Below are 27,758 nucleotides of genomic sequence, written 5' to 3' on the forward strand. Positions count from 1 at the left end.
GTATTTTGATTCCAAGGATCAAAGAATCACTTGAGATGTTCAAATTAGATGTGTCGTGTTTGGAAATTTTGCTGAGACTTTAAGAATATATAGAAAGGTAAACAATATGAATGTGCAGCATCTTGGACATTGCATCAAACTTGTCCGAATAGACTTTCTGCATGATTTGCGATAAATGTTCAGGACTATGAATTTGATGCTTTTGATAGCGATGTGCAGAGGCCATCGTTCAAGCCAACACAACAGATGGCTGGTAAGGTGGATGATTTCCACAGATGAAAGCTGGTAATGTACAAGGTGGCTGACACTTAAGTTTTGCATTAATTCCCCTTACATGGCAGGTTCCAGGGTTTTTAGAAACATGGTAGAGAAGTGTCACTACAACAAAAGATGGATCTCAGTGTGCCTTCTGTGTCGTGCTGCTCTGGCCTCACTTCACAGGAAGTCATCTTTTAATGACAGAAAGGACTGCTTGGCTGGAAGTATAGTGTCAGAAATAATGTAAAGTAACTTACTATGACTTGAGACTTTGGGTCAGAAACCAATTTTAGGGCCTGCTTTAGTTTATCAAATGACAATTTAATATTTTGTTCAACATGATTGTTTTCTTTCAATGAGTAGCAGCAAAAATCAGACACTGCAGCATTGATCAATCATGGAGGTATTTAAGGCTGCAACCACCACTTATTTTTCTTAAAGGAATGCTTGGTTTGTAAATTAAATATCAATATATTGAATGCATGATGATCATTTTGCCCAACTCAAAAATGCCATGTTTTCCACAAATCCATTTACATTGATATTGAGAAAGGAACACTACTTTTTTTTTTTTTTTTTTTTTTTTTTAGAAAAACTGGCATAATCACTTATTAGATTATCAAAATAGTTGGCGTTAATAGTTAACAAACCGTTTAGGTTTTATAGTACTGATTGATTTGTCCGTCTGGTTCACCTGCTATAAACTGGAGGAGAGAGCATCCTCTCTTGGGCTGCACATATACGATCTTTGACTGGACTGGCGCACGGTTTTGACGTCACAACCGAACAGTTAGGATGTTTTGAAAGTAGCTATGAGTTTTATTCATAACATTTAACTGTTAATGCTCAAATTATTTAGCTCCCTGTGCGCAGAGTAAACACTGCACTGTGGTTTATCTCAGTTTAGGGAAATAAGCTTCGCGCCGACCGACGGCTGGCTCCATCATGAGCGCCAGAATCAAAATGCATCTGGGCAGAGTCTGAGTTCGACTTTCTCTACAATGCGAAACAAACTAAAACGGGACAAAACCCCGAAAGATACGGCCAGTTGGAGCAAACACCAAACACAACCCAGCGAGGTAAAAAGGTCGGTGTTTTCAGAGTCGAGCCGTTTGAGCGGTGAATCATCAGCTGGAGGAAGTTCAGTCCGGCCGGCTGATGAACATGAAGACGTCCTCCAGCCACAGGACACACATCTGCGGCCAGAAACACGCGCAAATAGCACCCATTTTCTTCAAGCAAAGTGGGAGTAAGAGGCGAAGTGATGGTGACCTGGAGTCACAAAAAGGAGGTCGGCCTCCTCACAGGGGTGATTTACCCAAGGTGACAAGTCAGCGTTGGTTAACAACATCTGCAGTCTCTCCCCTGAAGCAGGAGGAGGGATTTAGTCAGTCTGCCAGGAGAAAACAGCTGTCACCTTCATCCCTGTACAGCTGTCTGGAAGACATCACAGCGTCTAATCCAGAATTTCCAGTCCAAACAGTGTTCAGCACTCTGCAGAGGAAAGCAAGGGAGACCCTGCAGGATGGATCCACAGGTGAGACTATGTGCCAGGCTGTTCATGGTGTGACTGTCTGTCCTTTCCATTCACTCCAAACACTCCTCTGTCCTGTCCAAAGCAGAAAACGCCCTACAGAACGTCACAGGGAAGAGGAAACGGGGAGAGGAAATCTCTGATAGAGTGTCCAAGCGGCTGAGGTGGTGTCTCACTGCGAAGGGTGCTGCTGATGTGGACCGATGTCACCCATCGAGACAGGGAAACCAGGACAGCGTAGGCCTCCCTGTGAAGGAGCAGCCCGGGAGCAGCAAGCTGAGTCGCAGCCACAGACTGAGGCAGCAAAGACGAAGCTTCCAGGGACTGATGAACATCTGTGAGCTGAAGCCTGAACAGATAAATGACACAGAATCTGCTGGCCAGCCTCCTAGGACCAGTGATAGTTTTCTCAGAGGTAAACCCTCTCTCCTGCTAATGTATGTTGTTTTGCTCTAGTAATGACAGACAATAATTTTGTCTAGACTCCAGGTTTGAGGATCATCTCTGGACAGAGCGGTACAGTCCTCAGTGTTCAAGTGAAGTCATTGGCAACTCTGCCTCAGTGAATACATTACACAGGTGAGTTTTGTTCATTAGCTGTTTAATCCTTTCACTGGTGTGTTTGACTTGAAGACTTGAAGCACGGCTCTTTTGATTGTTGTCTTGAATGAAGTTGGTTGAAGAAATGGAAGCTAAGAGCCATCAGCGAGGAGAGGATGAAAACAGAGGAAAGGAAAGATGGCGATAACAGCAGTGGTATGTGTTGCCACTTGCACACATGACTTTTTGCTCTCCTGTCAGTTTAAAATATTTCATGAGGCATGACTACATGTTTACTGCAATCCTGCTTAATCTTCTGTATCATTCCAATGAGGGTTTTATTTTAATGATCAAGCATTTCCATGTGTGGGATTTTTGGTGGGAAAAGCAATGGCTGTCCTCCTGCACAGACTCATGGGACTGTGGAGATTTCCAAGGTGAGGCTGGGGCAGAGGACAACCCAAAGGATCCACTGTGTAACACCATGCTCATAACAGGACCCCCAGGGGTGGGGAAGACTGCCTCTGTGTATGCCTGCGCTCAGGAGCTTGGATTCAAGGTTGGACTTTATGGAAAGGTCCAATATATACAAATCGATGGCACCAAAGACTGATGACCACATCTATGTTTGCATTTTAAAATAAATCATTACTCCTATCAAACACTGGCTGAGCAGGATGAAAAATATCACATTTATCTCATAGCTGAGAACAATGGCAGTCAGACATCAAATATGGCCACAGTTTTCCAAACTGGCCCTTTCAGGATGACTGAAAAGTCAACATCGAAGGCATTGATTATTCTAAATGAAGAGTCAAATGGACATTGATTTTGACCCTTATTGTGACCATGTTTCAATACGTTTTGGACTGTTTTTAAAAGGAATAATAATCCGGAGGTCAGACTTAGATAAAATAAATCCTTGTTTAATGTAACTTCTCACTTTTCTTGAAGGTGTTTGAAGTTAACTGCTCCTCACAGCGCAATGGCCGCCATGTTCTGTCCCAGCTCAAGGAGGCTACCCAGTCCCACCTAGTGGAGACATCAGAGAAGGACCCGCTGAAACCAGCTTACCTCAACAACTACAACAGAAGCAGCCGTACAGCTATACCTGAGGCTTTACCTGGTAGGAAGGGTAGTCTCTTCCTCTGAATTTTCTCAGAAATTTCTCAAAAATGATAGCTGTGCACAGCACACAGTAGTGGAGGCTTCAATGATAAAATAATACATTTAACAGGCATTTGTATTTGAGGGGTTTTTTTTTTTTTTCAATAGGAAAAACAGAGCCTCATAAAAATATCATCTCTACCACTAAAAAGAAAATGGCACAGAAGTTTGGCAGATCTAATCGAAAAGGAAAAGCTAATCCAGGCACAGTCACTCTGGCTGCCTTCTTTAAGATGAAGGCCAAAGCAGATCACTTACAGTTTGGTGGCTTGGTGCCATGTGAGAAACCAGACAGCAAGAAATTGAGCAGCTCATCTCCAGGCTGTGGTCAAACAGTGGCACAAAGCAAAAAGACAGCCACATCACTCATTCTGTTTGAAGAGGTAAACCATTTGGCATCCTGACGCTCAGACCTGTAATTTCATGGATACGAGACTGCACATATTCTGTGCTTAGTCCTGGTTCATGTGTTTGCAACTATCTGCACCCACAGGTTGATGTCATATTCAGCGATGATGTTGGTTTCCTCACAGCCATTAAGACTTTCATGACAACCACCAAGAGACCAGTCATACTGACCACCAATGGTAAATGTACACACTGTAATTTCAAACAAAACAAATCATCTGAAGATGAGCTGTGATCCAAAGTAAGTGTCCTCTTTAGATCCGTTGTTTGGACAGAGGTTCAACGGCAACTTTGAGGAAGTCATTTTCAAACCCCCATCAGTGGTATGTCAGATTCTTGTCTCTGCATTATTGAACAAATTCAAAAGAGAAACTATGCATCTGACCTAAAAGAGTTGCATTTTTTGTTTTCTATGTTCACAGAAAAAGACTCACACTGTCACACTGGTCTTATAGGCTCCACACACATGTAGAATCATTACCACATGAACACAAATGACCCAGTTTATCATAAACTTACTCCCCATGTTCCAAGGTGAATATCTGCAGCTACCTGCAGTTGGTGTGCTTGGTTGAAAATGTGCGACTAGAGTTGGAAGATGTTCGCGCCCTCCTCACACTGACCTGTGGCGATGTCAGACGCTGCCTGTTGCAGCTGCAACTCTGGGTGCACAGCGGCGATGGACAGGCCTCTCTGAGTGCAGGCTCGTCCAAGGAACCTACTCACATACAGAGTGAGTATCATAATTAAATCCACAGAGACTGTGTTACCAAAAACTCTCAAGGCCTGCAGAAATTTGTAAGAATTTCCTTCATAAATCTAGACTTCAAAGATCCGGACGGGAGAGACAATTTACACAGCAGTCTTCCTCCATGTGACACAGGCTGCACTGCCAGCATGCTAGGCCTCCACCTTTCCACACAGGACCAACTTCTGAATCTTCTAAAGGTAAATATCTAGAGCTATTTGAAATTCATAAGCCCCACTCCCCAAAAAATGCTCTATGTAAATAATTTCTCTTAATTTTTCAGTGTCACCACAGGTCGACTACAGACATGGATAAGGTCCTCAGCCTCCTAGCTCAGAGCCGAAGAAGAGGTATACCTCTACTCTACACCAACTTGGAGCTTCTATTACCATTTGGTACTGAGCAAACTTCAGTCCAGCATCAGTACACATCAGCAACCAGCAAATCTGTTCAGACAATCTCCAGGCTTAGTAGACGCAATCAAATTGCGACAAGCAAGTTTGGCGGCACAACATTGTCTTCCATGTTGACACACAAACCTCCAAGAACCTCATTATCACTGAGGTGGCATTCAAAACGTCCCTGTCCAAGTGATAAGAGTGAACAAACATCCAAAGGGGCAGCTGACTGTTTAAATGCCTTGAGTGACTTCTTTGACCTCTTGTCATGCCTTGATGTCACACTGCCAGCTGAGGCACAGCTTGATTCAGGCTCATGGAGACCTGAGGCGTTTGCCTGGACAGGAGCAGAGATAAAGGACGGCTTGCTGGATGAGATAAGTGATGAAGGGGGCTGGAACTGGAGCCAGAAGAGGTTGCTGGATATTCAAGCTGCTGCTGAAGGTTTTGGCTTTCACAGATGCTGGGGGCAAATGTCTACGGCATGGGCAGAAACTCAGAAATACACACAGGAACTGGAAGACACACAACAAGAGGGGCAGGTGGATAGACTGATCTTCTCTGCCACTCCCAAAAGACAGAGCCTCAGATTTAGTATTCAACCACTGTGTGCCCAAAGGTGCGCCTGTTTTCCATCTTTTCCTATAATATGATGGAAATTGTTCAGGGTTTTCACTTTGCAACATGATCAAAACAGGTTTTGTCTTGTTTCAAGTTCACTTGTCTTTCCATAAGCTTTCCATCGTTATTTCATAAATTGTATGCCCAAACATTTTCCATTCATGCATTTATCTTTGAAAGTAATAGCTGCTTACTTCCCTGTAAGCGCCAAAACAAAAGTATGATTTTAACTGTCACACTTGCATCCCTCCCTCCAGCGTGTCCCAAAGTCGGTCCGAGCTGAGCAGAGCTGTGCTCAGAAGTGAACCCTTAAGCCTGCTGGGTAACAGCCGAGCCATCAGTGTCGACTACATGCCGGTCCTCCGCTACATCTGTCGCTTTCATCGAGCCCAGTCACAGAAGGAAAAGTCAGGCAGGTGAGATGGACGCAATACATGAGGTTGAACTGATTCACTTATTGGTTTAAATTGTCAGTATTTCAAACTGAATGAGTTATAATCAATAAAATGTAACATCAAGGTGGTATGCCTGACGGCGCAACGCAGGTGGTAGGTCTATTTACGTCCCACTTCTTCCTATAAGAATAAAAAGTTTTTAAAGTCCAAGCCAATAAGTGCCAAGTCTTCTGACTTAAATTATTGATAAATAACTTTTAAATTTGATTATTTCATGTGATGCATCCAAATAATTTGTCCCCTGTGCCAGGTGTCTGAAGTACCTCAGCCGTAAACACCTGGGCCTGTCAAAGTCAACCTTTCATCTCTTGGCAGAAGATTTCCCTTAGAGAAGAATCTGGACTAGCTCACCTTTCTCCTGTCAGTATTCATTTTACACGCTTTAGATATGAAACCATGTTTTATTTACATAAGTGCAACCATGAATAAAAATTGTATTTTTTGTAAATCAACTTAAACTTTTGAGATTATTTTGAGCGTAACCAATTTGAATTGCTGTTCACTTTAAAACATCGACGGTACAAATGAAACACGACAGTAAAAATGTATCAGTGTTTAATGTAACCTAAACCAACCAGCACATCTGTTCAGGGATTCAAGTGGGCTCAGAACGACATCAAGCCAGTTTTTTTTAGTGCACGTGATGCCGAGTATGGGCATGAGATTGCCACATTTGGCAGCTAACTGGAGGACTGACTGAGCAGCTCATAAAAAGCTATTGCTTGAAGCAGAGAATCACAGAGTTCCTCTCCTCCTTTTCTGTTCCCAATCTGGAAGGAGTTCCTGTGCTTGACCAGCAGATCTTGGGGAAAATTGATCCGGGGAAGCTTTTGGGTCACTGATTCAGTCATCAGCTGCCGCACTGTCTGCGCCCCGCTGGTCCGGGACTCCCCCACCATTAGCCCAAAATGGCGACCCACAGCAGTTCGCATCATGTTCAAAACTCTGCAAAGGAAAGACAAATGGAGGAGACAATTTTTAAGTCAGCTCACTTACATGAACAATCCATTTAAGTTGAGAATAGTTATTGACTTATTCTCATTTTCCTACCTTGGAGGAATATTGGACTCAGGCACTGAGTTTTTTGGCTCAAGCAGAGCAAACAGCATGGCCTCCACTGTCCTCATGTGTGCCATAATGGGGTACAGAGCAGTATTCTGAGATTGAGAGATTGAGCTTTTCTCTATTATGTAGAAGTCAGTAGAAGGGAGGAGTGACACAACCGCAGAAACCTGTTTACAGACAAGTAAAAATGTCACATGGCTCAGATGGAAACAGGTTTCTTCTCTGTACAGGAAGTTTCACTATCACAGAGCTTCTCTTCAAAACACACACATCAATTAGCTACAGTATAACCTTTCACCGATAACAAGGACTCTTTAAAGTCATACTCACATCAGTCAAGTAAGATGAAGCCATGTAAGTTCCCTTCAGGAAGTTTGGACAGTCCAGCTCTTGCCATTTCAGTAAGTTCATCCCACGGTCCACATGTGCCCAGGCAATTTTATTAGTCCCACAGACTATTGACACTATGGAGTTGGCATCCTGAGTAAAGAAATACAGAAGGATAAACTTCAAACAATTCAAACATCTGAAGTGAGATGAAAGACATCAGAGGGCAGATATGAGGGTCATCCACCTGCACGTTACACCTGCTTCAGCCAACCTACAATGACAGCTACTGAGAGATGGGTGATGATTTAGAAGGAAAATCCAGAATCAAACTTCATTCATCTGTATCTCATAAAAGTCAACAGACTGCAGAAGCATGTTGCTGGAAAGCTTCTCCAGCCATCTCACCTCCAGCCAGGATCTGTCCACCTCCGGCCTGATAAACTTAGCCAGCTGGATCCTCACTTTCCTCGCCTTCTTCACTGGGTTGAGGATGGAGTTGAAGACAATGACAGCACTTTTGTGTTTGAGCAGAGGTACGTTCACGACGCTTTCCAGATTTTGGAAGGGTCCATTTTTCGTCCTGTACTCCACAATGTTGACCGACTTGCGGCCCCGGAGCAGCTTGACGGAGGCCAGCTGTGAAGGAGAGGCGGTGTTGAGCAGCTGGAGGATGGCGTCTCGTTGCTCCGGCGTGTAGCAGTCGTCCAGGGCCCTGCTGGAGTCCTCCTTACAGGGCTCAGAGCACGACAAGAGGCTGGCGTTCAGGGTCTCAAAGCCGGCCACAGGAACCTGGCTCCTCCAGCAGAATGTGCACTGGAGATACCGCAGCTCCAGCTCTGGGAGGAGGCCATGTTTAGGCCGGCGGAAGAGGCCGGACTGTCCGGCACACTGACCTGAGAGGGGCATACAGGAGATGGAGCCAAGAGGTTAATAATAATAATAATAATAACAATAACAACTTTGAATCTCAACAATGCGGGAATGTCACGTTAGTCATTATGAACCTGTCATTAAGTTATGTCTGGACAAAAGACTGTAAAAGGAAAATTAACTGCCTGCAGCAGACATAACATTAATTTCTCTAAACGCTTGAAATTATATTTACAAGATGCAGAGCTGAACGAGCCTCGTGTTGAGAGTCTGGACATTACGATTTAAACAAACACCAACAAATGGACAAAACGTTTAACCAGGAAATCTCACCTCTCTGAGCAACCGAGCACAAAAATCGCCTGGCGACCCACATTGTTCTCGTTAAAAAAAAAAAAAAAGGTCGTTTGTTTATTTTTCGCTACAACATATTGCAGGGTCGGCTCCGTCCTTTGGTTTGTCTTCCGTCGCTTTAGACTCGACCGACGCCGCACAAAAACCCCTTTACTTGGTTCCTTTTCTGTTTTCATCAGGGGGCCGCCCCAAAGGAGGCACAGGTTTTATTGAACGTGATTCAATGCCCTCTTTTATGTTAGCATTCACAATGATATCATGAAGAGTAGAATAAAATTAGACCATTTAGGCAGTACAATACTATTCAACAGCACCACAAACTAACAGTGTTACTCAGTGTTATTTATTAATTATGTTATTTAATCAAGAATACTGCCCTTTTCAGTTTTTAGTCCAATGTGCCTAAATGTTTCACAGTTATACGCCAAGTCATCTCACGGTATTGCTAGATATTCCTAATATTTTTTCCTACCACTGAAAGCGACACCTGCCCTTAGAGGATTATACAGTACGGTGCAGCCACTGGCTTCAAAATATAAGAAAAGATAAGATAGCCCAAGGTTTCTGCCTTTTAAAGGAAGTTTTTCATGCTTGCTCATCAGGGGGATCTGCTGGGTCTCTTTAAATGATTTTATAAAGAGTTTGGTCAAGACCTGTTCTATATGTAAAGTGGCTTGATGTAACTTTGTTATGATTCGGCGCTATATAAATAAATCTGATTTGCCTTGATAGTATTTATCACATGTATGGGAAATATGGGAAAACAGGAATAGAAAAAAATCCAAATTAGAACAGAAAGAAGGGCTGGAAGTACTAGAAAAAAAAAAAAAATAAAATATATATATATATAAAGTGGCAGTGACGACAATAAAGTGAAAGAGAGAAAAACTTTCCAGTAGTAGAAATGTAATGTAGATGTAGTTAGTCCAGAGTGCAGATTGTATTGCAGCAACAGAGAGATGCAGCTTTATAGTCTGATAGCTGCTGGATGAGTACTGTTTATAGTCTTCAGGTTCTCAGGGGGCTACTTTCAGCACACAGATTTGAAAGCTGCCAGTCACATTGGAATAAGTTAAACTACAGCCAAGAGATCTAGTTTAATTAACAGAAATGTCTCGGATCTCACTATTTTGTGGAAAAGAAAATCAAATGATATACATGTGACAAACAAAAAGCTAGGTTTTCATATAGCAATGGTGATTCTGGATCCAGGGAGTTCATCTAAGGTGACGTCCCTGTGTGCGGCCTGACCTTTCGTTGACCACACATTCCACATAGGTCAAGTGTGTGGGGTTGGCTGCCTCAAAGAAAAACTTTGGTGAGCCTGTTTAAAAGATTTCTATTACACTAGCGAGCAAAGAAAAAATAAACTAAACCTTTAATTCTACTGCCCAAACCTGTTTGTAGCAGATGCACACACACACACACACACACACACACAAAAATTAGAAAAGGAACTTCCTGGAGTAACTTAAATCCTGAAGTCCCTGGACCTAACAAGTACCTGAAAGCTTAACAAGAGGTGTCTGTCCAAAAGTCTGCGTGCTTCCACCAGGTTTCAAGAGGACTAATCAAGTATGATTGTAAGATGTAATACCTTTAAAACGTCAAATCTTTGAAACAGTATAACAACTAAAATGTTAGAGAGGTTCCAAAAGAGTGATGCTAGTGGTTCAGTGTATTAATCTGCATAACCTCCAGTCATAATTTTTTTGTCTTGTCCACTCTTCATTTTTATGAGCGATACGATGTGCCTAAGTGAACAAAATATTTACAACACAATCTACATGAAAACACTTCACACAAGTCAAACTAGATACAAGTCTTTCAGCCTGGTAGTGCAAGTCATTTACCCGATTACGTCTGTTTCACTTCCTTTCTCTGTTATTTCTGGACCTCTGCGTTTGTGTGCAGAACAATAAACTGCATGCTGCTATGCTTTTAAGAGGAAATGCTGAGCCACTGGCAAATGAGAAAGAATGAAGTTATTCAATTTCTACAGAGCAGAATAGTTATACAAACAGGATGGAGTTAATACTATTTCTCATTGGAACTCAACTCTAACAAAGGCAAACTACCTTCACCTATGGCCAGTCTGGAAAGAAATAACAAAATCCTGCTAGATTTGGTGCGACAGCCGGGTAACAACTTGTGTGCTGACTGTGGAGCTCCTGGTGAGTACACTGACAGATTCGAAATCTAAATCTGTACATCTGTACACTCACACTGATGCTTCAACAGTACATTTTTTACCCAAAGACCATGATGCTTGATTTCTGTTTCCATAAAAGGATTTAATTTATGTACATGTGGAGACAGTAGCCTGTACCCCAGAGCCACGTGATGTTTGCTAAACTATCTCCAAAACAACATTTTATTGACAAGTTCCATTTTATAATATACCTTCATTAGGGGGAAGTGAAGCGGCTGATTATTCTGTGATATGACCTAATTGTTCCTCCTGAGTTCCCAACACTCTGTCACCAATACTGCCCAGGACTGTTAATACAGTGTGCCTATTTCTGTGGAGGGAAGAGAGAGAAAATACATTTTAATGCAAATGGACAATGATTTATTTCAAAGTGCAATTCACCCACATATTCACAGCCCAGAGGAGAAAACACTTAATTGTTTTTCCTTTTTGATCAAATAAGAATTAATTTCTTACAGAATGAACAATCATCATTTGTGTTCACAGATCCTGACTGGGCTTCCTACACTCTGGGTATTTTTGTGTGCCTGAACTGTTCAGGGATGCATCGTAATTTACCTGATGTCAGCAAAGTGAAATCCATCCGTCTGGATCTCTGGGAAGATTCATTAGTACAGGTAAGGGTTTTGAATTTTGAAATTATTTCAGCACAACTGTCAAATTTTATATTATATTCAAGTTTATATTTTTTGTTGTTGTTTGTTTATTCCAATTGTCAACCTTTTCACACTGGCCTGTTGTTGTTGTTGTTTTCTTTTGTGTGAGGAGGTCTGGGGATTGGAGTACATCTTTTCCCAAACGCTTTGAATTGGTGTGTAACAATTAAAACTGCGGAATCAGACTCTCAAAAGTGAATGTTTTCTCTGTGTGAACACTCCAAAAGGTTGTGGATGCTGAAGTTAATTATTTGATCAGTTTTATATTTCTTTAGAATCTCATAATGTCTCATCTTTGAATCCATTTAAGATTGCTAACTTAGCTGGTTAGTGCTGAGTTAGTTGTCCTGGTCTAACTTCTTCAATCTCTGGTTTCAGTTCATGCGAGAGAGGGGAAATTTCGCAGCAAAAGCCATTTTTGAGAAGTGTGTCCCTGCCTTCTTCTACCAGCCACGGCAAAAAGACTGCACGTGAGTGACCGCCTGTACTGGCTCAGTGCTCAGTGCAAGTGAAATGTGTAGACTCAACAAATACAGTAATTAGTGAATGAGAGTGAAAATCTCCAATCGCACATACACTGCATCGAAAGAGGAACAAACAATAAGGAAGGGACACTCAGGATCAGCTTCTGCTGTTATCAATGACCGGCTTCCGTTTTCAGTGGTTTGTGTTACATCCATTAGGAAATGTTAATGGTTGTTTCTTCTTTTCTTATAGTGTTCTCAAAGATCAGTGGATCCATGCAAAGTATGAGAGAAGGGAATTCACTGGGGAAAATAATGACTTACACCAAGTTTATAGCTCAGGTAATTTAGTGTTCTAATATTATATCAAGAAGATATTTTGCCTTTCAGTGATGTACCTGAAATCTCCATTTGTTTATGTAAAGAATATAAAATGTGCTCCCTCTTTGTTTATTTACTGTGTCTGGTCCAGATTCATTTGAGACAACACTATGGAAGAAGGGCAAAGACAACAAGCAGTTTCTTAAGAGGATCTTTGTGCTTTCCCAGAAAGACTTCACCCTCAGATACTTCATTAAAGAGGATGTGAGTATTTGTCCATAATGCTTCATGGGCATATTTCATTTTACACTGAAAAAAAGTTTGGTTCTTATCTTTTTCTTTTTTTTTACTATTCCTCATCACTTCAATATAAAAACAAGTCCAAGGTTCCAAAAGTCATCATCAGCATGAAGGATCTGAATGCAGTTTTCCAGCCAGAGAAGGTCGGCCACACGAATGGTTTGCAGATATCCTACCTGCAGGACAAACGTTCCAGGAATCTGTTTGTTTACCACGAGAATGGGCAGGTGAGCTTGACTCCACGAGTGATATCACTTCTGTTGATAACAGATAAATAACTTTTTTGGCAACTACGGCATACAAATAGAGCATGTATGCAACCCATTTCCTTTGAAGCTCACTGAAAATTCAACCAGAAAAAAAAAGTAATTCAAATTCAATATATGTTCTAAAAATGTATCCCACATGCTGTGTACCTAAAATGTATGAAACTGTAAAGACAAGACACCTGCATTTTGCTTGTAGCTATACTGTCCTTTTCCCTTTTCCCTTGTCCTGTAGGTAGTTGTGTCATTATTCAATGCTATTCGGGCCACACGCTTGGCATACCTCCAAAAGAAACATCCCACTCTTCAGGATAATGATGTGAGACAATTTTTTCGTTACTCAAATACATCACTGAAGTGTAACATTACGACTTCTCTTCAGGTAAACGTATTTCCCGTGCTTCCTCCCACAGTTAATACCTCAGTTAACAAGACACTGTTTGAAGGAAGGATACATGGAGAAAACTGGCCCAACAGTCAGTCAGCTTTCTTGATTTCATTTCAAAATCTCTTGGATATGTTCACCTTACACCTTGGGGCTTATGTGATTATTTTCTTGACTTTCTTTTCTTTGTTCTGCCCATTTTATTCATATATGATTTGTTATGTGTGCTGTCAGCAACGAGAGCCATTCAAGAAGAGATGGTTCACACTGTGCTCAATGGACAGAAAGCTTCTGTATTTCAAAACTCCTCTGGTAAGGGGCAGAAAATATATTCGATATACACTCTACGCTGTCCATCAAAGTCTTAATATGGCCAAATTACACAAAAAATAAAAAGTACAATCATAATTTATAATCAACAGATGTCTCCAGTGCATTAGTTTTAAAATGATGTTTAAGTGATTTTTTTTTTTTTTCACTGAGCACATCTCTATGCTGCATGTTGATTGTTAGGATGCCACGGAGCTGGGTGCCGTCTTCATTGGTTCGGAGAGCCACAGCTACTCTGTGTCAGAGAACAACGGCAAGAGCTCGAGGGGAGGCCGGTGGCACTGTGGCATCACACTGCAGACTCCATTCAGGGAGTTTCTGTTTATGTGTGAGCAGGAGCAGGAGCAGAGGGAGTGGCTGGAGGCCTTAAGAAAGGTCATCTCTCAGCCCATGACCCCAGAAGACTATGCTAGTAAGACACTGATTTTAAATCTGATATAGTACAGCTGTGCTCAGCAGATAGCAGTAACGATGGAAATAAATTATGAATTACATTCTGCAACTGGCTCTCAACTCTCTCGTTCTGTCTTTGATACAGATGAAGCCATCCTGAGCCGGGGGAAATGACTGGAACAGTTTTTTACCTGCCGAGCTTGCAAAATGTAACAATGTGATAAAGAAAGAGCATGATTTTGGGGCATAACAGACTGCTTCATTTCCAAACGAGGCTATTAAACCTGTCCAAGAGTAAAAAAAATAGAGATGAACACACCTTCTTATTCCTGGCAAGAGTGTGTAACACCACTGACACTCGACCTTAACACTTTCCAAAGGCCACAGTCTGCAATTTCCAGCACAACACTTCGGAGAAGTTGTTGTCACAGCTGAGACATTGCTGTATTGTAAGATACAACACATCTGAAACAGTGTCTGACACTGACTGTATGGTCCTGGCCAACGATGACAACAGGTAAAAGCATTCTTTTCCAAGGCAGTATGAAACACTGAAACAAAACATTGTATTTATTAAAAACTTGGACTCTAGATTCTGTGTTGAATTTGCATATTTTTTTTGTAAAGTAGTATTTTGTGTTTTCTATTCAACTAAATTTGCACATTTTTCAAGATTAGATCCATCATTTCACACATTGTTTCATTAAAGCTGTGTTTATATCTCAAAGATGAATAAAATTGATCTAAAAATGATTTTGCTTGCCGCTTTTCATATTTTATTTTTTTTGAGGAAAACTTGTGTACATTCATTGCCAGTCAGCCAGATAGGTGGCGTATCAAAAGATAATATTAGGAGTAGAAATAAAAAGAAATGAAATCATTGTCAGGTGGTAGGTTACTCTGACAGACAGGAGAAGATTAGAGACCAGACCATGTGGGCTGCCTGACACACAGCAGACCTGAAGGCTCCAGGTTCAACAATTAATTTGAGGTGTTTGAATTAAAGGCAGATTCGATTGAAAGGCTACATCACACAGTTTATCTGTTGAACATATACCCATCTCAAAGTGAAACCTCCACTGGATGTTGTTAGTTTTGCTGCCTGTAGAGGACGCATGTTGACAGGGGCTGTCGGGTTGGGTGAAACTAAAGCAAGACCTCTCACTCCAGCATTTTCCTCCGCTACCAGAAACTTTATCACCAAGCATTAGGAAGTCTGGGGAAACATGATCTGGGTCTTTCACCATAGATCTGCAAGGGAATATTAGGGCCACGTGTTTTGTGTGATTTTGGAGATTTACAGAATAAAGTCATAATTTTATGAGGACACAGTCGTATTATCACAAGAAAAAAAAAATACAATGGAAATTTCATGATTTTACGAGAATTAACTCAAAATATCTTTAGAATAATGTCATTATAGTCTGAGAAAAAAAAATCACAATTTTATGAGAATATGGCCCTAATTTTACTGGTTCATTTTAGAAGAGAGATGTCAGATTTGAGCGGCGTCCTGCGTTAAAATGAAGGTCGAGGAGCAATTTATTCAGCTGGACTTCAGTTTAGGTTTCATAAATAAGGAAATACTTTATCTCCCGCCGCAGGTACTGCCATATAATATCCTGTTTCCGTTAGTATCGCCACATTGCTGTCGAAAATCTGATTTTTTTTTCCTCTTATTTTTATTCTTGCTTATTTTATTTCATAAAATTGCATTTTTACAAAAAGGCCCTAAACTCCGCAGTACAGGTCAGACCCACACAAAGTGTGAACCCTGTGTGCTTTGCTGACTTTACCGGCCTCCGTCAGCTGAGGGGCGGGGCCCAAAACACGCAGCAGTCAAGTTAGTGTGTCTGTCAGCTGGATCCGCACAGCAGATCCACATCCAGCAGCTTTAGCACTGCGGTGAAACGACTGCAGGTGGGCTGTGGGGCCGTTAGACCTCCTTCTTTCCTGACGGCTTCGTTCGCACCTGTCACGGCGAGGCGTCTGTTTTTGAACCAGCTTAAACCGGAACTGAAATGAAGACGTAGCTGTTAGCAACCGAGCCGGACCGAGAGGCGAGCCCTCTGGCCGATCCCTTCATCCAGACAGCGGCATAAATGTTTCACACAAACCGGATCACCGAGTTGGTTGTCGAGGATGCGCAAAGACGTGAGGATCCTGTTAGTGGGGGAGCGTAAGTAGACCTGGTCTGACACACTACATTTCTGAGCATGTGGTGACAGACCGGTCCTCCGTCTCCGGCTGTTTGTTTTTTTAGGAGATCTAGCTGCTGTCTAGTTATTAAATGAACAGGCTCATGTGTTAAACATACAGCTATTCCTCCTTGCAGTAACTAGATAATCATCCTTGGATCAACCTGTCGTTGAGGTCTCTGTCAACCTTTTCCTTCAAGATACACAACACTACAGATAAGAAATTGATATATTTTCTATATAAATACATTTAAAACTACAAGGTGACAGATTCTTTTCTGCCTTTCCCCCACTCAGTTCATCATTTAATAATTGATGGCCTTCTTGGAGTCCTTTCATGAATATGGACATTTTGTGGTTGTGTAATATCTTCTATGTCCCAGTTGATTAGTCTTAACAACTTCATTTTCCTCTTAATTACAATAAGCTAGTGAGTTAACTGCTTCAGTGATGCTAAACTCCACTTGGCCCATTGTCCTTCCTCAGCCAAGGTGGGGAAGACGTCTCTCATCATGTCCCTAGTCAGCGAGGAGTTCCCCAATGTGGTAAGGTGGAATTTGTTGGTAACAATGATGATGTCTCTCCACTTTAAACGCCTTTGTTGGGTTTACACTCCTGATTTGACTGGTTTATAGAAGCCGGGTTGGCGGCCATAAACATGTCTCTGTGTGTTTGTCCCAGGTTCCCTACCGAGCTGAGGAGATCACCATACCTGCAGATGTCACACCAGAAAGAGTTCCCACACACATTGTGGACTACTCAGGTACTTCAAGGCCACGAGTGTTTCATTCTTCTGATTCCGCAGTGACTGAAAAATGTTTATATTTCAGAAAGACTGTGTCTTCACATTTGTTTTTGTTTTTTTGTCTGGCTAGCTGACAAAACAAAATAATGTTAAGGGTTTTGACTACAGTGGATTTGTCTTTCCCCAATAGAGGCAGAGCAGACTGATGAGCAACTGTTTCAGGAAATCTCCAAGGTTAGTCAGTGTATATGTATTTCGATTGCACTTGGTAAAGTTGAAGTGCTGAGGTCTAATGGCCCTAATTCGTGTGTGTGCTGGTTTCTCTCATAGGCAAATGTGATTTGCATTGTATACTCTGTCAACAACAAGACATCCATAGAAAAGGTGAGGTCCCTCGATCTGCTTGCATTTGCATAAATTGTTTGCGATGCAGTCAAACCCCATAATTTTATATCTGTGTCTCTGCCTAAAAAAATAATGAGCCATCTCTAAAAGTTGTTTTCACACATAGGTGACCAGCCACTGGATACCCCTTATTACTGAGAACACAGACAAGGACAGCAGGTTTGAACTAGCACAATTTGTCACATTAGTTGTTAACAAAAGAAATATTGGGTGAAAGAGCGCGTCAATTTCTCAATCTGTGCACGTGCCTGTATGTGTGCAAAAGACCATTTTATGTAGTGAGAGGGGAACATTGAAATTTTCCTGTAGTTCTTGAAGTGATGATCTATAGTCACACTGTGGAAAATGTCTCACAATTGTTTCCCTGTGAGATTGGAGCAGTAGTGGAAGTGCCGTTACTCACATGAGCAGGTTTAACTTCCAGCTATGTGGCATTCTCACTGAAATGACTCACTGGTGTTATGAGGGAGGGAAGACACTGAAATACACACAAAGAAAAGTGCTCTTATTCTATTTGACGTAATGTATTAGTTTTAATGCAGTGGTGTGGTGGGGCTTCCAGGGTTCCTCTGATCCTGGTGGGCAACAAGTCGGACCTGGTGGAGCACAGCAGCATGGAGACCATACTACCCATAATGAATCAGTACAGTGAGATTGAGACTTGTGTTGAGGTGAGACAATGATCGAAATATTGACTGTGGCGTCCATTTATTGATACCAAAACTAAGAGGGGGGGGGGGAGTAAAGGCTGATTGAACAAAACACTGTCATCGAATCTGTTTATTACTCAGCAGCAGTGCTGAGTAATAAACAAAACTTAAAGAGGGGGAAGAAACCTAACAGCAGCTGTTGGATGCAGCTGGACTTTTTAGCAGGCAAGAGGAGCAGCCTTATATTTAGGATACTCAATACATTTGCATTGTATCTATATTGTTTTGGTGGGTTTCATCAGCCAATGGAAGATGCATAGGTGTGATTAAAAATATTAAAATGTAAAAAGATTTCTACATAGAGACCATATAGACAGTTTTAACAATATTTTATTGATGTCCAGAAATTCACACAATTATATACCTGTCTTTTGTTTATATTTAATTTAAATATACAATCTTTGATCATACTGAATGTGTGTATGTTTACACTTCAACCAAACTTATTACGTGTTTCCCTTTTTCAACTTCTACTGTGTGTATAATAGCCTTGTTAAATGTATAAGCAGTTATTTTAAGAAAAGGTGAAGTACCTCTGCTTCACCCTTCACCCTGTGTTCTTCTGGTCCTTGCAATGTTTTTTTTACATGTGCTAGCTAGATATATTATTTATTCCAACAATTGTAACTGTGCTGAGTTGGGTGGAGTGAGAGTAATGGATGACAGTGCAAGAGGATTTGATACTTGACACCAGCAATGAGCTTAGTACACATTATTATTAACTTAACTCTACATCGTGACAAATGCTGTATATGATGTGTCTGCAAGGTTAACCAGCAATTTGTGAAAATGTTTGTGTTATGACTGTGTCTGTGTCTTCTTTGCATCTTCCTCTCCTTTTTTTTTTTTTCTCCCCCCTCCCAGACTGTCTAATTAGACAAGGCATGTTGCACAGACAGATCCTGTGTGTTAATACCCTGTCTGGTCCTTACTTAGCTGCAGAAGCACACATACATCACACTCAGACTGTGGATCTGTTTCGCCAAGACATCAGAGTCACAGCGTTACTGCTTTTTTACGTTTACATGCCGCGCTGGACTCCAACGTACTTTGTGTTTTTAGGTGTTAAGTTGTTTCTTTTTTTGTTGTCTTCATATATGATTTTTTTTTTTTTTTTAAACAAGGCTAAGTCCAGGTTTTTATGATAGGGCACTGAAGCATTGAAAATGGTTATTGTATATGCTTCTGAATATTCATGAATGTAAAACACGACTCCCTCCTTCTTCTTCTTGTGTACAGTGTTCAGCTAAGAACCTGAAGAACATCTCTGAGCTCTTCTATTATGCCCAAAAAGCCGTTCTGCACCCTACAGGTCCCCTCTACTGTCCAGAGAAAAAGGATGTAAGAGCGAAACAGTCAATGAAAATGTACCGCCATTTTTTGTGACACCATGCATTTCTCAGTTTGTTTTGCATTTGGCCAGTACTGAACATGATTTCACATTTGATAAAATTGCATTAAGCAATATCTGAATGTTGGACTTCTTCTAGTTGAAACTGAACTTTGGCAAAATTTGTGAAATATCAGTAAAAAAAAAAAAAAGTGTGAAGTGTCTTTGCTGAAGTAACTTCATTTTGCCACTTTTATTTCCAGATGAAGCCGCTTTGTGTGAAAGCTCTTACTCGAATCTTTAAAGTATCGGACCTCGACAATGATGGGATTCTGAATGACAATGAGCTCAACTTCTTCCAGGTAAACCGGCCTGAATATTTGAGCTGGCAAAAAGCCAACTGTCGAGAGAATTTAGTAAACAGATTCACAATAGTTTGTAACTCTACCTGATCCTAGTGTTTTCTAATCTCTCAGATTAAATCTTCATTAGTATTGACTCACATTTGTTTTTTGTTGTGTTTTTTGTTATGTTTGACTCCTCAAAGAGAACATGCTTCAACACTCCACTAGAGCCTCAGGCGTTAGAGGATGTAAAAAATGTGGTGAGGAAGAATTTGAATGATGGAGTGTGTGATAATGGACTCACCCTGAAAGGTAGGAGTAGGTAGACCTCATTCCTTAAAATAACCCACAAACCCAAACTGCAGTCACATTATTTCTGTTTCTGTGACTTTTCACATCAGGCTTCCTTTTCCTCCACACCCTGTTCATTCAGCGAGGTCGCCATGAAACAACCTGGACAGTGCTGAGGAGATTTGGCTACGATGATGACCTGGAGTTAAATCAGGACTACCTCTTTCCACCGTGAGTATTAGACTCGAATCCTCAGGCACCTATTCCCTCAATAATTTCTCTCTGCTTAAACACAAATACATGTGCACGCTAGTCTTTATTTTCTAAGGGCACCACTCTAGTTTTCTTTTACTACTTGTGCCTTGTGCTCATTGGGATTAAACAGTACTTCACTAATTGACATAGCACAGTATTTCTTTAGAAAGAAGAAGTAAATGGGTAGAATTAATATGCAAATTCGTGTGTTTGACTTTATAGTCATGATGTTTTTCTTTTTACCTTAAGTATTTCAAAACGTCATGATATCTCGAATTCTCTAGATTGAAAGTTCCCCCAGACTGCACAACAGAGCTCAACCACAATGCCTACCTCTTCCTCCAGAGCATCTTTGACAAACATGACAAGGTATAATCCTGGTTCTTTATTTACATTAGCCTCTGCCCTCGAAAGGCACTTACCTGAAGCTGCTCAGTACGCAGCAGTGTGAAAAACAAAAAGGACACTCCCACAGCTGACTCTGACCACCTGCTGAGGTGTGATTTAACTTCTTGTCACTGAGGATTGACAGGAGCATTAGCTGCAAGGTTCGAGCAAAGGTCAACAAAAAAAAAGTGCCAGCTTTGCCAACATTTGCTTTCTGTCATAGTGTTTGGTGTCCAAAGGAAAATGTATGTTTTAGTTTATCATGTTTGTTTTTGTTTGTTTGTTTTTTCTCAGTTAGACTTTGTGAAACAGCACACTAAGTCAATTATGTTCCATTAATTTACTGAGAAGTGCAATTGAGTTTACATTTACCATTAAAATTCCACTCAAGGTATTTCCTGTAGTCCATATTTTTGCATAGATGAACTGTTGAGCAATAGTTTGTGTTTATCAGGACCGTGACTGTGCCTTGTCACCAGAGGAGCTGAGGGACCTGTTTGATGTTTTTCCTTACATGCCGTGGGGCCCTGATGTCAATAATACAGTTTGCACTAATGACCAAGGCTGGATCACCTACCAGGGGTATCTCTCCCAGTGGACGTAAGTTGGCCTTTCATCGGTTTAAAGAATGTTCCATTTTCAAGATTTAGACAATGCTGTTGGTTAGATGGTAAGTTTCTAAATGAAATGGAATTTTCATTCAATTTCTTTGTCCTTCAATTTGCTCTCGCTCAGGCTAACCACATATCTCGATGTACAAAGATGCCTGGAGTATTTGGGTTACCTTGGCTACTCAATAATTGCTGAACAGGAGTCCCAAGCATCAGGAATTACAGGTATTGTAACATTTGTAATATCACAATCGTAAAATTAATGCTATATGGAGAAACTTGGGTGCATTTATGCCGCATAACGTAGTTATCATGCCCTCAGACTACTTTAAAATGTGTTCAGTCATCATGTAATATCACCTTTTGGACAGTTGAAGAAGCAGATGAACGTTGATGTGGAATGACTGCAGTCATGTGCTCACCTGATCCTCTGTCTGTGTGTGCTTGCCCCCCTGCAGTTACCAGAGATAAGAAGATTGACCTGCAGAAGAAGCAGACCCAGCGCAGCGTCTTCCGCTGTAATGTCTTTGGAGACATTGGCTGTGGCAAAAGTGGTTTCCTCCAAGCTTTCTTGGGTAGAAACCTCATGGTAAAACAAAAACCGCAAACTTATATTCAAAGAATTTTCACTATGTTCTAAAAAGTGTACATGCTTTCATAACCCCTGTATGTATATCCACATTTTGTTTAATGTTGGTCATAGATTTTTCCCACACTAACCTCACATTGCGTCCAACCTATATGACCAATCTGTTCTCTTATTCTCAGTTCCAAAAAACAATTAGAGAGGAACACAGATCCTACTACGCCATCAGCACTACATATGTTTATGGGCAGGAGAAATATCTTCTTGTAAGTATCAGATACTTTTAAAATATTGAATGATTTATGTCTAGATGAAGCTTTTCCAGTTATTACAAACAATTAAGGCAAGACAAGATAAATAAAAAGTGATACAGTAGCAAAATAAATACAAAATAGCTGAGATAAATTAATAAACAAACCACATTACTTTGCATAGAAAATACTGCTACTAATAATTTTAGCATGAGTGTTTTTTTTTGTTTGTTTGTTTGTTTGTTTTTTTTTTAGTCTAATACACCTGAGTTACAGTCTGGCTTTCCACATATGATGCAAGTTTAGTGTTATAGTATAACTGTAAATAAATCGCAATATTAACCAATATTCAGATTTTTTATATATATATATATATGACACCAAATGTATCAATGGGCATTGTGTTTTTTAGGTTGTCAACTGTGAGCCATCAAGGTCAGCCCAATCTGAGGATGGCTGTACTTATCTGGCTGGAGGCCTATATATAAGCTGCTTATCATGCTCATGTAGTGCTTTTGTCAAGCAAGCATTTCTACCTGCATGACAAAAGCCTTAGCACTGCACTACTTACTCGCAAAAGTGCAAGCGCAGTATGTGCATATACCAATACAATACCCAGGCAGGTCTGGCTAAGAAAGTGTAGGCAAACCACAATAATTTGGGCTGGACGACACTCCAATATTACATTTTATATACTGACTAGGCCTACCACACAGACACTCTCTTTATGATGGTGTCCTGACTGTGCAGCATAGTTACTCCTAGTTAGCTCTTTTCTGCAGGAAGTCAAACAACTGGAGCAAAAATGCTGTGGTGCTGCTGTATCAATGACAACACCATCTATGGAAGAGACTGCTTTATTCAAGTACTTTTAAATACTAGCCCTAAGCGTAACACTAACACATCAAAGTTTGCAGTAATCTATATCCATAAGTTTAAATAAGAAGCAAATTTGTATTTACTGGTCTGAGAAAGAAACAAAAAATTGACTTTTGATGTTTGACTAATTTCCTCCAGTGACATGTATCTCTTTCTTCTCCAGCTTCATGAAGTCTTCCCTGACTTCGACTACCTGTCTGATGCTGATTTGGCCTGTGACATTGTGTGCCTGGTCTATGATGTCAGCAACCCTTACTCCTTTGACTATTGTGCCAAAGTCTTCAAGGTAAAATATATATATATATATATATATATATATATATATATAAAAACCAATTTTCTATTTACTTAATATCTCTGACACACTCATTCTCCCTCTACCCTTCCTCCTCCAGCAATACTTCACAGACAGCAAAACACCCTGCATGATAATAGCAGCAAAGTCAGACCTGCCAGAGATCAAACAGATGTACGGCTGCAGTCCTCTGGAGTTCTGCAGGAGGCACCGGATGCCGCCTCCCCAGTCCTTCACCTGTAACACAGCAGCAGCACCCAGCAGGGACATCTACACCAAACTCACCACTATGGCTATGTACCCGTATGTATACACACTACACTCGACATTCAACCTGCACTTTAGACACACAAAGTTGCACAGTACATGATTGATTCCTAAAATCTTTTAAATTCATACATGTGTATCTGTAGCTGAAATGTATTTCCTTTGGCAACTGCTGCTACAATCTGAAAGCTTTTTTTTTTTTCTTTCAATATAATAGCTGTAGGAACTGCAAGATAGTTAACACAATATTCCACATTTACTGTGGTCTTTGGAAAATTGTATTGGCCAACTGTCATGTAAGTCATTAGCTACAAGTGATGTGGATAATACTTTTTGGAAACTGAAAGTTTTCTTTTTTGATGAAGACTACAGCAGATATACTCTATTATTTCTGGGAACTATACTCTTTAATTGCATTGATACACTTCACCGCCCTCTGATTCTGATGCTTTCACTGTGCTCTGACAGTGTTTTGCACTGTAGGTTGAATAGGTCTCTGTGGAAAGTTTTAATGTCACATTATTACTTCATGCTGGAGTTGAATCTTGTATATTGAATTTATACTTTCCAGATTGGTGCAATGGCGCTATAGTCCTTTCTTTATTTTACAGAACATAGATATTTGTTCATCCATGTTACAGCAAAACATACTTTGCCTCCATTGATCCGTGAACTGAATTTCCTCATAATCACAGGGGAAACTTCCTTGCTCTCATAAGAGCCAGAGCAGACTTTTAATGATGGCGGCATCTTTTAACTCTTAATCGCTTTTCTCTTCTCCTTGTGTGTCTTGCATGTTTCCCATTTCTTGGGGTATCTTTTTAAAACCCACCTTGTGTGGATTGTGTGGTGTTTTTTTTGTTGTTGTTGTTGTTGTTTTGTTTTTTTGTGTGTGTGGGTGTGTCCTCCCCAAATTTCTCCTTAGCCATGCCCGGCTGCGCTGCATGTGCACATGTAACCGGTGCACCTTCTGCTTGTGTCAGAACTTCCTCAACTCTGAGCTGCTGCAGATGGTCAGAGCCAAACTCTTCGCCGTTGTACTTAGAAGGTCTTTACCTATTAAACTTCACATTTTCTCACTGAAATGTACCATCACCAATCTATGCAATTATTTATCTTTGTTCATAGTTTTAAGTTTATTTTTCAAAATGATGGTTAATGGCGTATGGATAAATATTTACAAACTGGCTTTACCGCTACCTTTTTTTTTTTTTTTTACCTTTTTCTTCTTTTAGTAATGCAGTATTAAAGCTTTTTTTTTTTTTTTCTCTTGTGATTTCCTTGGCTGCTAACAAAATCTTTGGCATCTTCTTGCTTCCTTTCTTACCTTGTCACCTTTCTTAATCTTGAAATCACATCGCAAGGAGCATTTTCTACTTTTGATTTAAATCCCATTGTCATTTGGTTGCCTTTGTTGTCTTCTTGGCTCATGTTGCTGTTACTCTGCCATCTCATCTAACACAAATGCTGCATTTCTAGTTTTGTCATCTCACGTCATAACCATAATCCAGCACGTCCATCAGTTGATTTGCAGTTGCTTCAGCTACTCCATGTTTAGAATCTACATTACCATCCTGCCTAGTTGTTTTATTTTGTTCCAATTCTATGTATTTTCATCTCATCTTTTTCAGGGCACTTCTTCTTCATGCAACTTTTTGGTTTCTATCTGAAGAGTTAGTTTAAAAGAAATTGTTTATTATGCAAGGAGGGTAGAGCCTGAGTCAGCTCTTATCCAGTTTTGAGAAATTTATGAAATAGAAAGTCTGCCTAGTTAGGTTTTGCCATCTTTTTTCAACTTTATCTCTCTACCACCTTCCCTTCACACTGTCTCTGCATTTATCTCTCACAACCCTCTCTGTTCAACAGACATGTCAGCCAAGCAGACCTGACAACCTCGACCTTTTGGCTCAGGGCAAGTGTTGGGGCCACTGTGTTTGCAGTGCTGGGCTTCACCATGTACAGAGTGCTGCTCAAACAACGGTGATCCTTCAGTACTTTGGTCCAATCTCCATTTGGGCATGTCACATGGCTACTTTGACCGTCACAGCATTAGGGTTTCCCATTTCAATTAATTAAACAACGCATTTCTGGAAAAAAATGTCATTTGTACTTTAAAAAAAAAAGTCTTAGTTTTTGCAGGAAGAAAATGTGTGCAAACTGACTTGAGCAACCATCTTTTTTGCATTTCCATTCCACTGTAATTTTCTCTTCTTGGGGATAAAAGTAAAAAATATTTAATTTTGTACCAAGAATTTTTGTGCTAATTTGCTTAATCCGTCTGCTGCAAAATAAAGTAATATATTTATATTTATATTTAAAACGAGCTGTGAGCTGTGGTGAGATACATGCGTGAGTTGAACATAGCTATATTTTTGGTTGCTAGCCAATTGAAATGATGAACAACTTTGGTGTCACTTGTAAGAGATGTTGCAGTGTGTGAGGTATTCTGATACTTTCAATAGACTGAACAATATGTAAATACTGTATATAATAAAGTAGACTGTATATTTGTTTGTCCTGACAGGCCACGTCTGACACTGATAAAATTGATAGCAAAGTCATGAACTTGCACAAACATTTCCATCGATTTCTCACATTGACAGAAAATTGGTTTATTTCCATGGCCAAAGCTTTTTTTTTTTTAAAGGTACATCTGAGCATGACAGTGTTTAATGAGTGGGTGTTAATGTGAATGTGTGGGTTTAGGGTTCTCTCCTATCCATCACTTTATTTATCAGTGTGTGTGACTATTTTAATAAGCTAAGATATGACAGCCCGACCTGGACATTTTGTGCTTGCATGCCTCAGAATTTTCAACTGCATTGTAGTATTTTAAAATTTTCTTTTCATAAAAAAAAATAAATAAAAAAAATCCAGGGTTGTTGTTAAGAATTGCAGGTAAGATGACAGTTGAGTCTTGATTCGTTGTGAAGACTAACCATCACTTGATCATTGTTATTATTCCTGGTTAGCTCTCCTGATATCCTAACACGCAGTGATGTCAATTGCCATTTAACTGCAACTGCTTGCCACAAGGTTCACTTGGATGTGTTTGCTCAGCCCTGCCTTTCCAAAGTTTACAATAAATCCATATATCTATTGCATCTGGTCTGAAGGAATTTATTCTTTATACCAAGAGATTTGAAGTTTTTGTCAGCACCTTGTTTTCTAGTAATCAAATGTAGGAAATGTGCTTGTTTTGTATTTTTCAACAGTATTAACCTACAGATTCTTCTGGAGGTTCAAGACAACAAAATGTCAACATTAACTAAATCATTGAAAATGAACCTTTTCAAATATATTAACTTTTTTTATGCTTTTTTATCTGATATACCACCAGATAAAAAAAAAAAAACATTGCATGTCATGGTTTACTAATACACAAGAGGGCAGCCTTGTTTATTAAAAAAAAAAAAAAATAAAATCACCAGTGGCTTTCAACAACCTTACTTTTTGTCATGTAATGCATGTTTTGAAGAACTACTCTGAAACTGACCCAGGCCTGTCCATGTGTTTACATGAGGTCACCAGCTTCCAGTATGAGACGTTCTGGGAGGGCAGTTAATGGACCAGGATGAGCTTGGGGGTTCAAGTGATCAGTGACATCATCCAAGGTGAGTCTTTTCAGTATATGGGAAGAGGAATTATATCAGACATGTATGGTTTGAATTATATAATGTTATTGCATTGTTTGAGCATACTACAAAGATATGATCAAGAAAGTGTGAACTACCAAACCTACTCTGGTTTTCATTTTCAACAAACACCTTTCTTCTACACATGGAAATCCCGTCATGAAGTTATGAAAAAAATAGGATTTCAATAACTTATCGCTTCTCTAGAAACATGTTTCAGGGAAGGTCAAGAATATACTACAGTACACATCTGATATATAAACGCCACAGAGTGCTATCTGGTTTATTTAGTTTTGACCTAAACCGACAAGAATCAACTAATTAACCAATAAATTCTTACAGTATGAGCAGACCCCCAACATGATGTAAAGTAAAACATCAACTTGGGACAGTGGAGAGGCTTTCAAGGCCTCACAAGTCAATTTTGACACACACTGCATTTGGACAGAATGTGAATAGCACAACTGATTTCTCGGGGCATTTAAAGCATCACT

The 27,758-nt window shown here is 40.2% G+C and overlaps 4 protein-coding genes across 11 annotated transcripts; 3 read left to right on the top strand and 1 right to left on the bottom strand.

Moving 5' to 3' along the window:
* The first annotated feature begins 871 nt into the window (after positions 1-871).
* On the top strand, positions 872-7,193 carry atad5b (ATPase family AAA domain containing 5b). 4 transcript variants are annotated; one of them, XM_029502946.1, is made up of 15 exons: positions 872-1,795; positions 1,878-2,207; positions 2,275-2,371; positions 2,466-2,548; positions 2,743-2,891; positions 3,287-3,467; positions 3,608-3,882; positions 3,993-4,086; positions 4,166-4,230; positions 4,442-4,640; positions 4,731-4,855; positions 4,939-5,672; positions 5,932-6,090; positions 6,380-6,489; positions 6,907-7,193. In XM_029502946.1, the coding sequence occupies exons 1-14, from the start codon at positions 1,417-1,419 to the stop codon at positions 6,456-6,458; spliced, it is 2,949 nt and encodes a 982-aa protein (XP_029358806.1). In that variant the 5' UTR covers positions 872-1,416; the 3' UTR covers positions 6,459-6,489; positions 6,907-7,193. The 4 variants fall into 4 exon arrangements, with proteins under 4 accessions (XP_029358806.1, XP_029358798.1, XP_029358822.1 ...); XM_029502938.1 differs by lacking the exon at positions 6,907-7,193 and having other exon boundaries at positions 6,380-6,575; XM_029502962.1 differs by lacking the exon at positions 6,907-7,193 and having other exon boundaries at positions 3,287-3,458; positions 6,380-6,575.
* tefm (transcription elongation factor, mitochondrial) lies at positions 6,530-8,855 on the bottom strand. Its single transcript, XM_029512859.1, has 5 exons — positions 8,728-8,855; positions 7,930-8,417; positions 7,525-7,674; positions 7,180-7,361; positions 6,530-7,074 (listed from the first exon to the last, which is right to left on the bottom strand). The coding sequence occupies exons 1-5, from the start codon at positions 8,768-8,770 to the stop codon at positions 6,810-6,812; spliced, it is 1,128 nt and encodes a 375-aa protein (XP_029368719.1). The 5' UTR covers positions 8,771-8,855; the 3' UTR covers positions 6,530-6,809.
* A 1,820-nt stretch (positions 8,856-10,675) lies between these two features.
* On the top strand, positions 10,676-14,828 carry LOC115045074 (arf-GAP with dual PH domain-containing protein 2). Its single transcript, XM_029504565.1, has 11 exons — positions 10,676-10,922; positions 11,447-11,577; positions 11,995-12,086; positions 12,334-12,422; positions 12,553-12,665; positions 12,782-12,928; positions 13,203-13,286; positions 13,381-13,443; positions 13,587-13,664; positions 13,866-14,094; positions 14,221-14,828. The coding sequence occupies exons 1-11, from the start codon at positions 10,835-10,837 to the stop codon at positions 14,247-14,249; spliced, it is 1,143 nt and encodes a 380-aa protein (XP_029360425.1). The 5' UTR covers positions 10,676-10,834; the 3' UTR covers positions 14,250-14,828.
* A 1,078-nt stretch (positions 14,829-15,906) lies between these two features.
* Positions 15,907-26,723, top strand: rhot1b (ras homolog family member T1). 5 transcript variants are annotated; one of them, XM_029503548.1, is made up of 20 exons: positions 15,907-16,254; positions 16,760-16,818; positions 16,955-17,036; positions 17,209-17,252; positions 17,349-17,402; positions 17,530-17,582; positions 17,986-18,094; positions 19,373-19,474; positions 19,727-19,825; positions 20,011-20,119; positions 20,209-20,329; positions 20,638-20,722; positions 21,195-21,340; positions 21,476-21,576; positions 21,810-21,940; positions 22,120-22,203; positions 23,231-23,353; positions 23,463-23,665; positions 24,555-24,787; positions 25,477-26,723. In XM_029503548.1, exons 1-20 carry the CDS (start codon positions 16,218-16,220, stop codon positions 25,611-25,613), a joined length of 2,112 nt encoding a protein of 703 aa, XP_029359408.1. In that variant the 5' UTR covers positions 15,907-16,217; the 3' UTR covers positions 25,614-26,723. The 5 variants fall into 5 exon arrangements, with proteins under 5 accessions (XP_029359408.1, XP_029359417.1, XP_029359434.1 ...); XM_029503557.1 differs by having other exon boundaries at positions 24,555-24,677; positions 25,496-26,723; XM_029503574.1 differs by lacking the exon at positions 24,555-24,787 and having other exon boundaries at positions 25,496-26,723.
* Positions 26,724-27,758: the final 1,035 nt, after the last annotated feature.

This window comes from Echeneis naucrates, chromosome 1 (assembly GCF_900963305.1).
Source record: "Echeneis naucrates chromosome 1, fEcheNa1.1, whole genome shotgun sequence".
NCBI classification, from domain to species: domain Eukaryota; kingdom Metazoa; phylum Chordata; class Actinopteri; order Carangiformes; family Echeneidae; genus Echeneis; species Echeneis naucrates.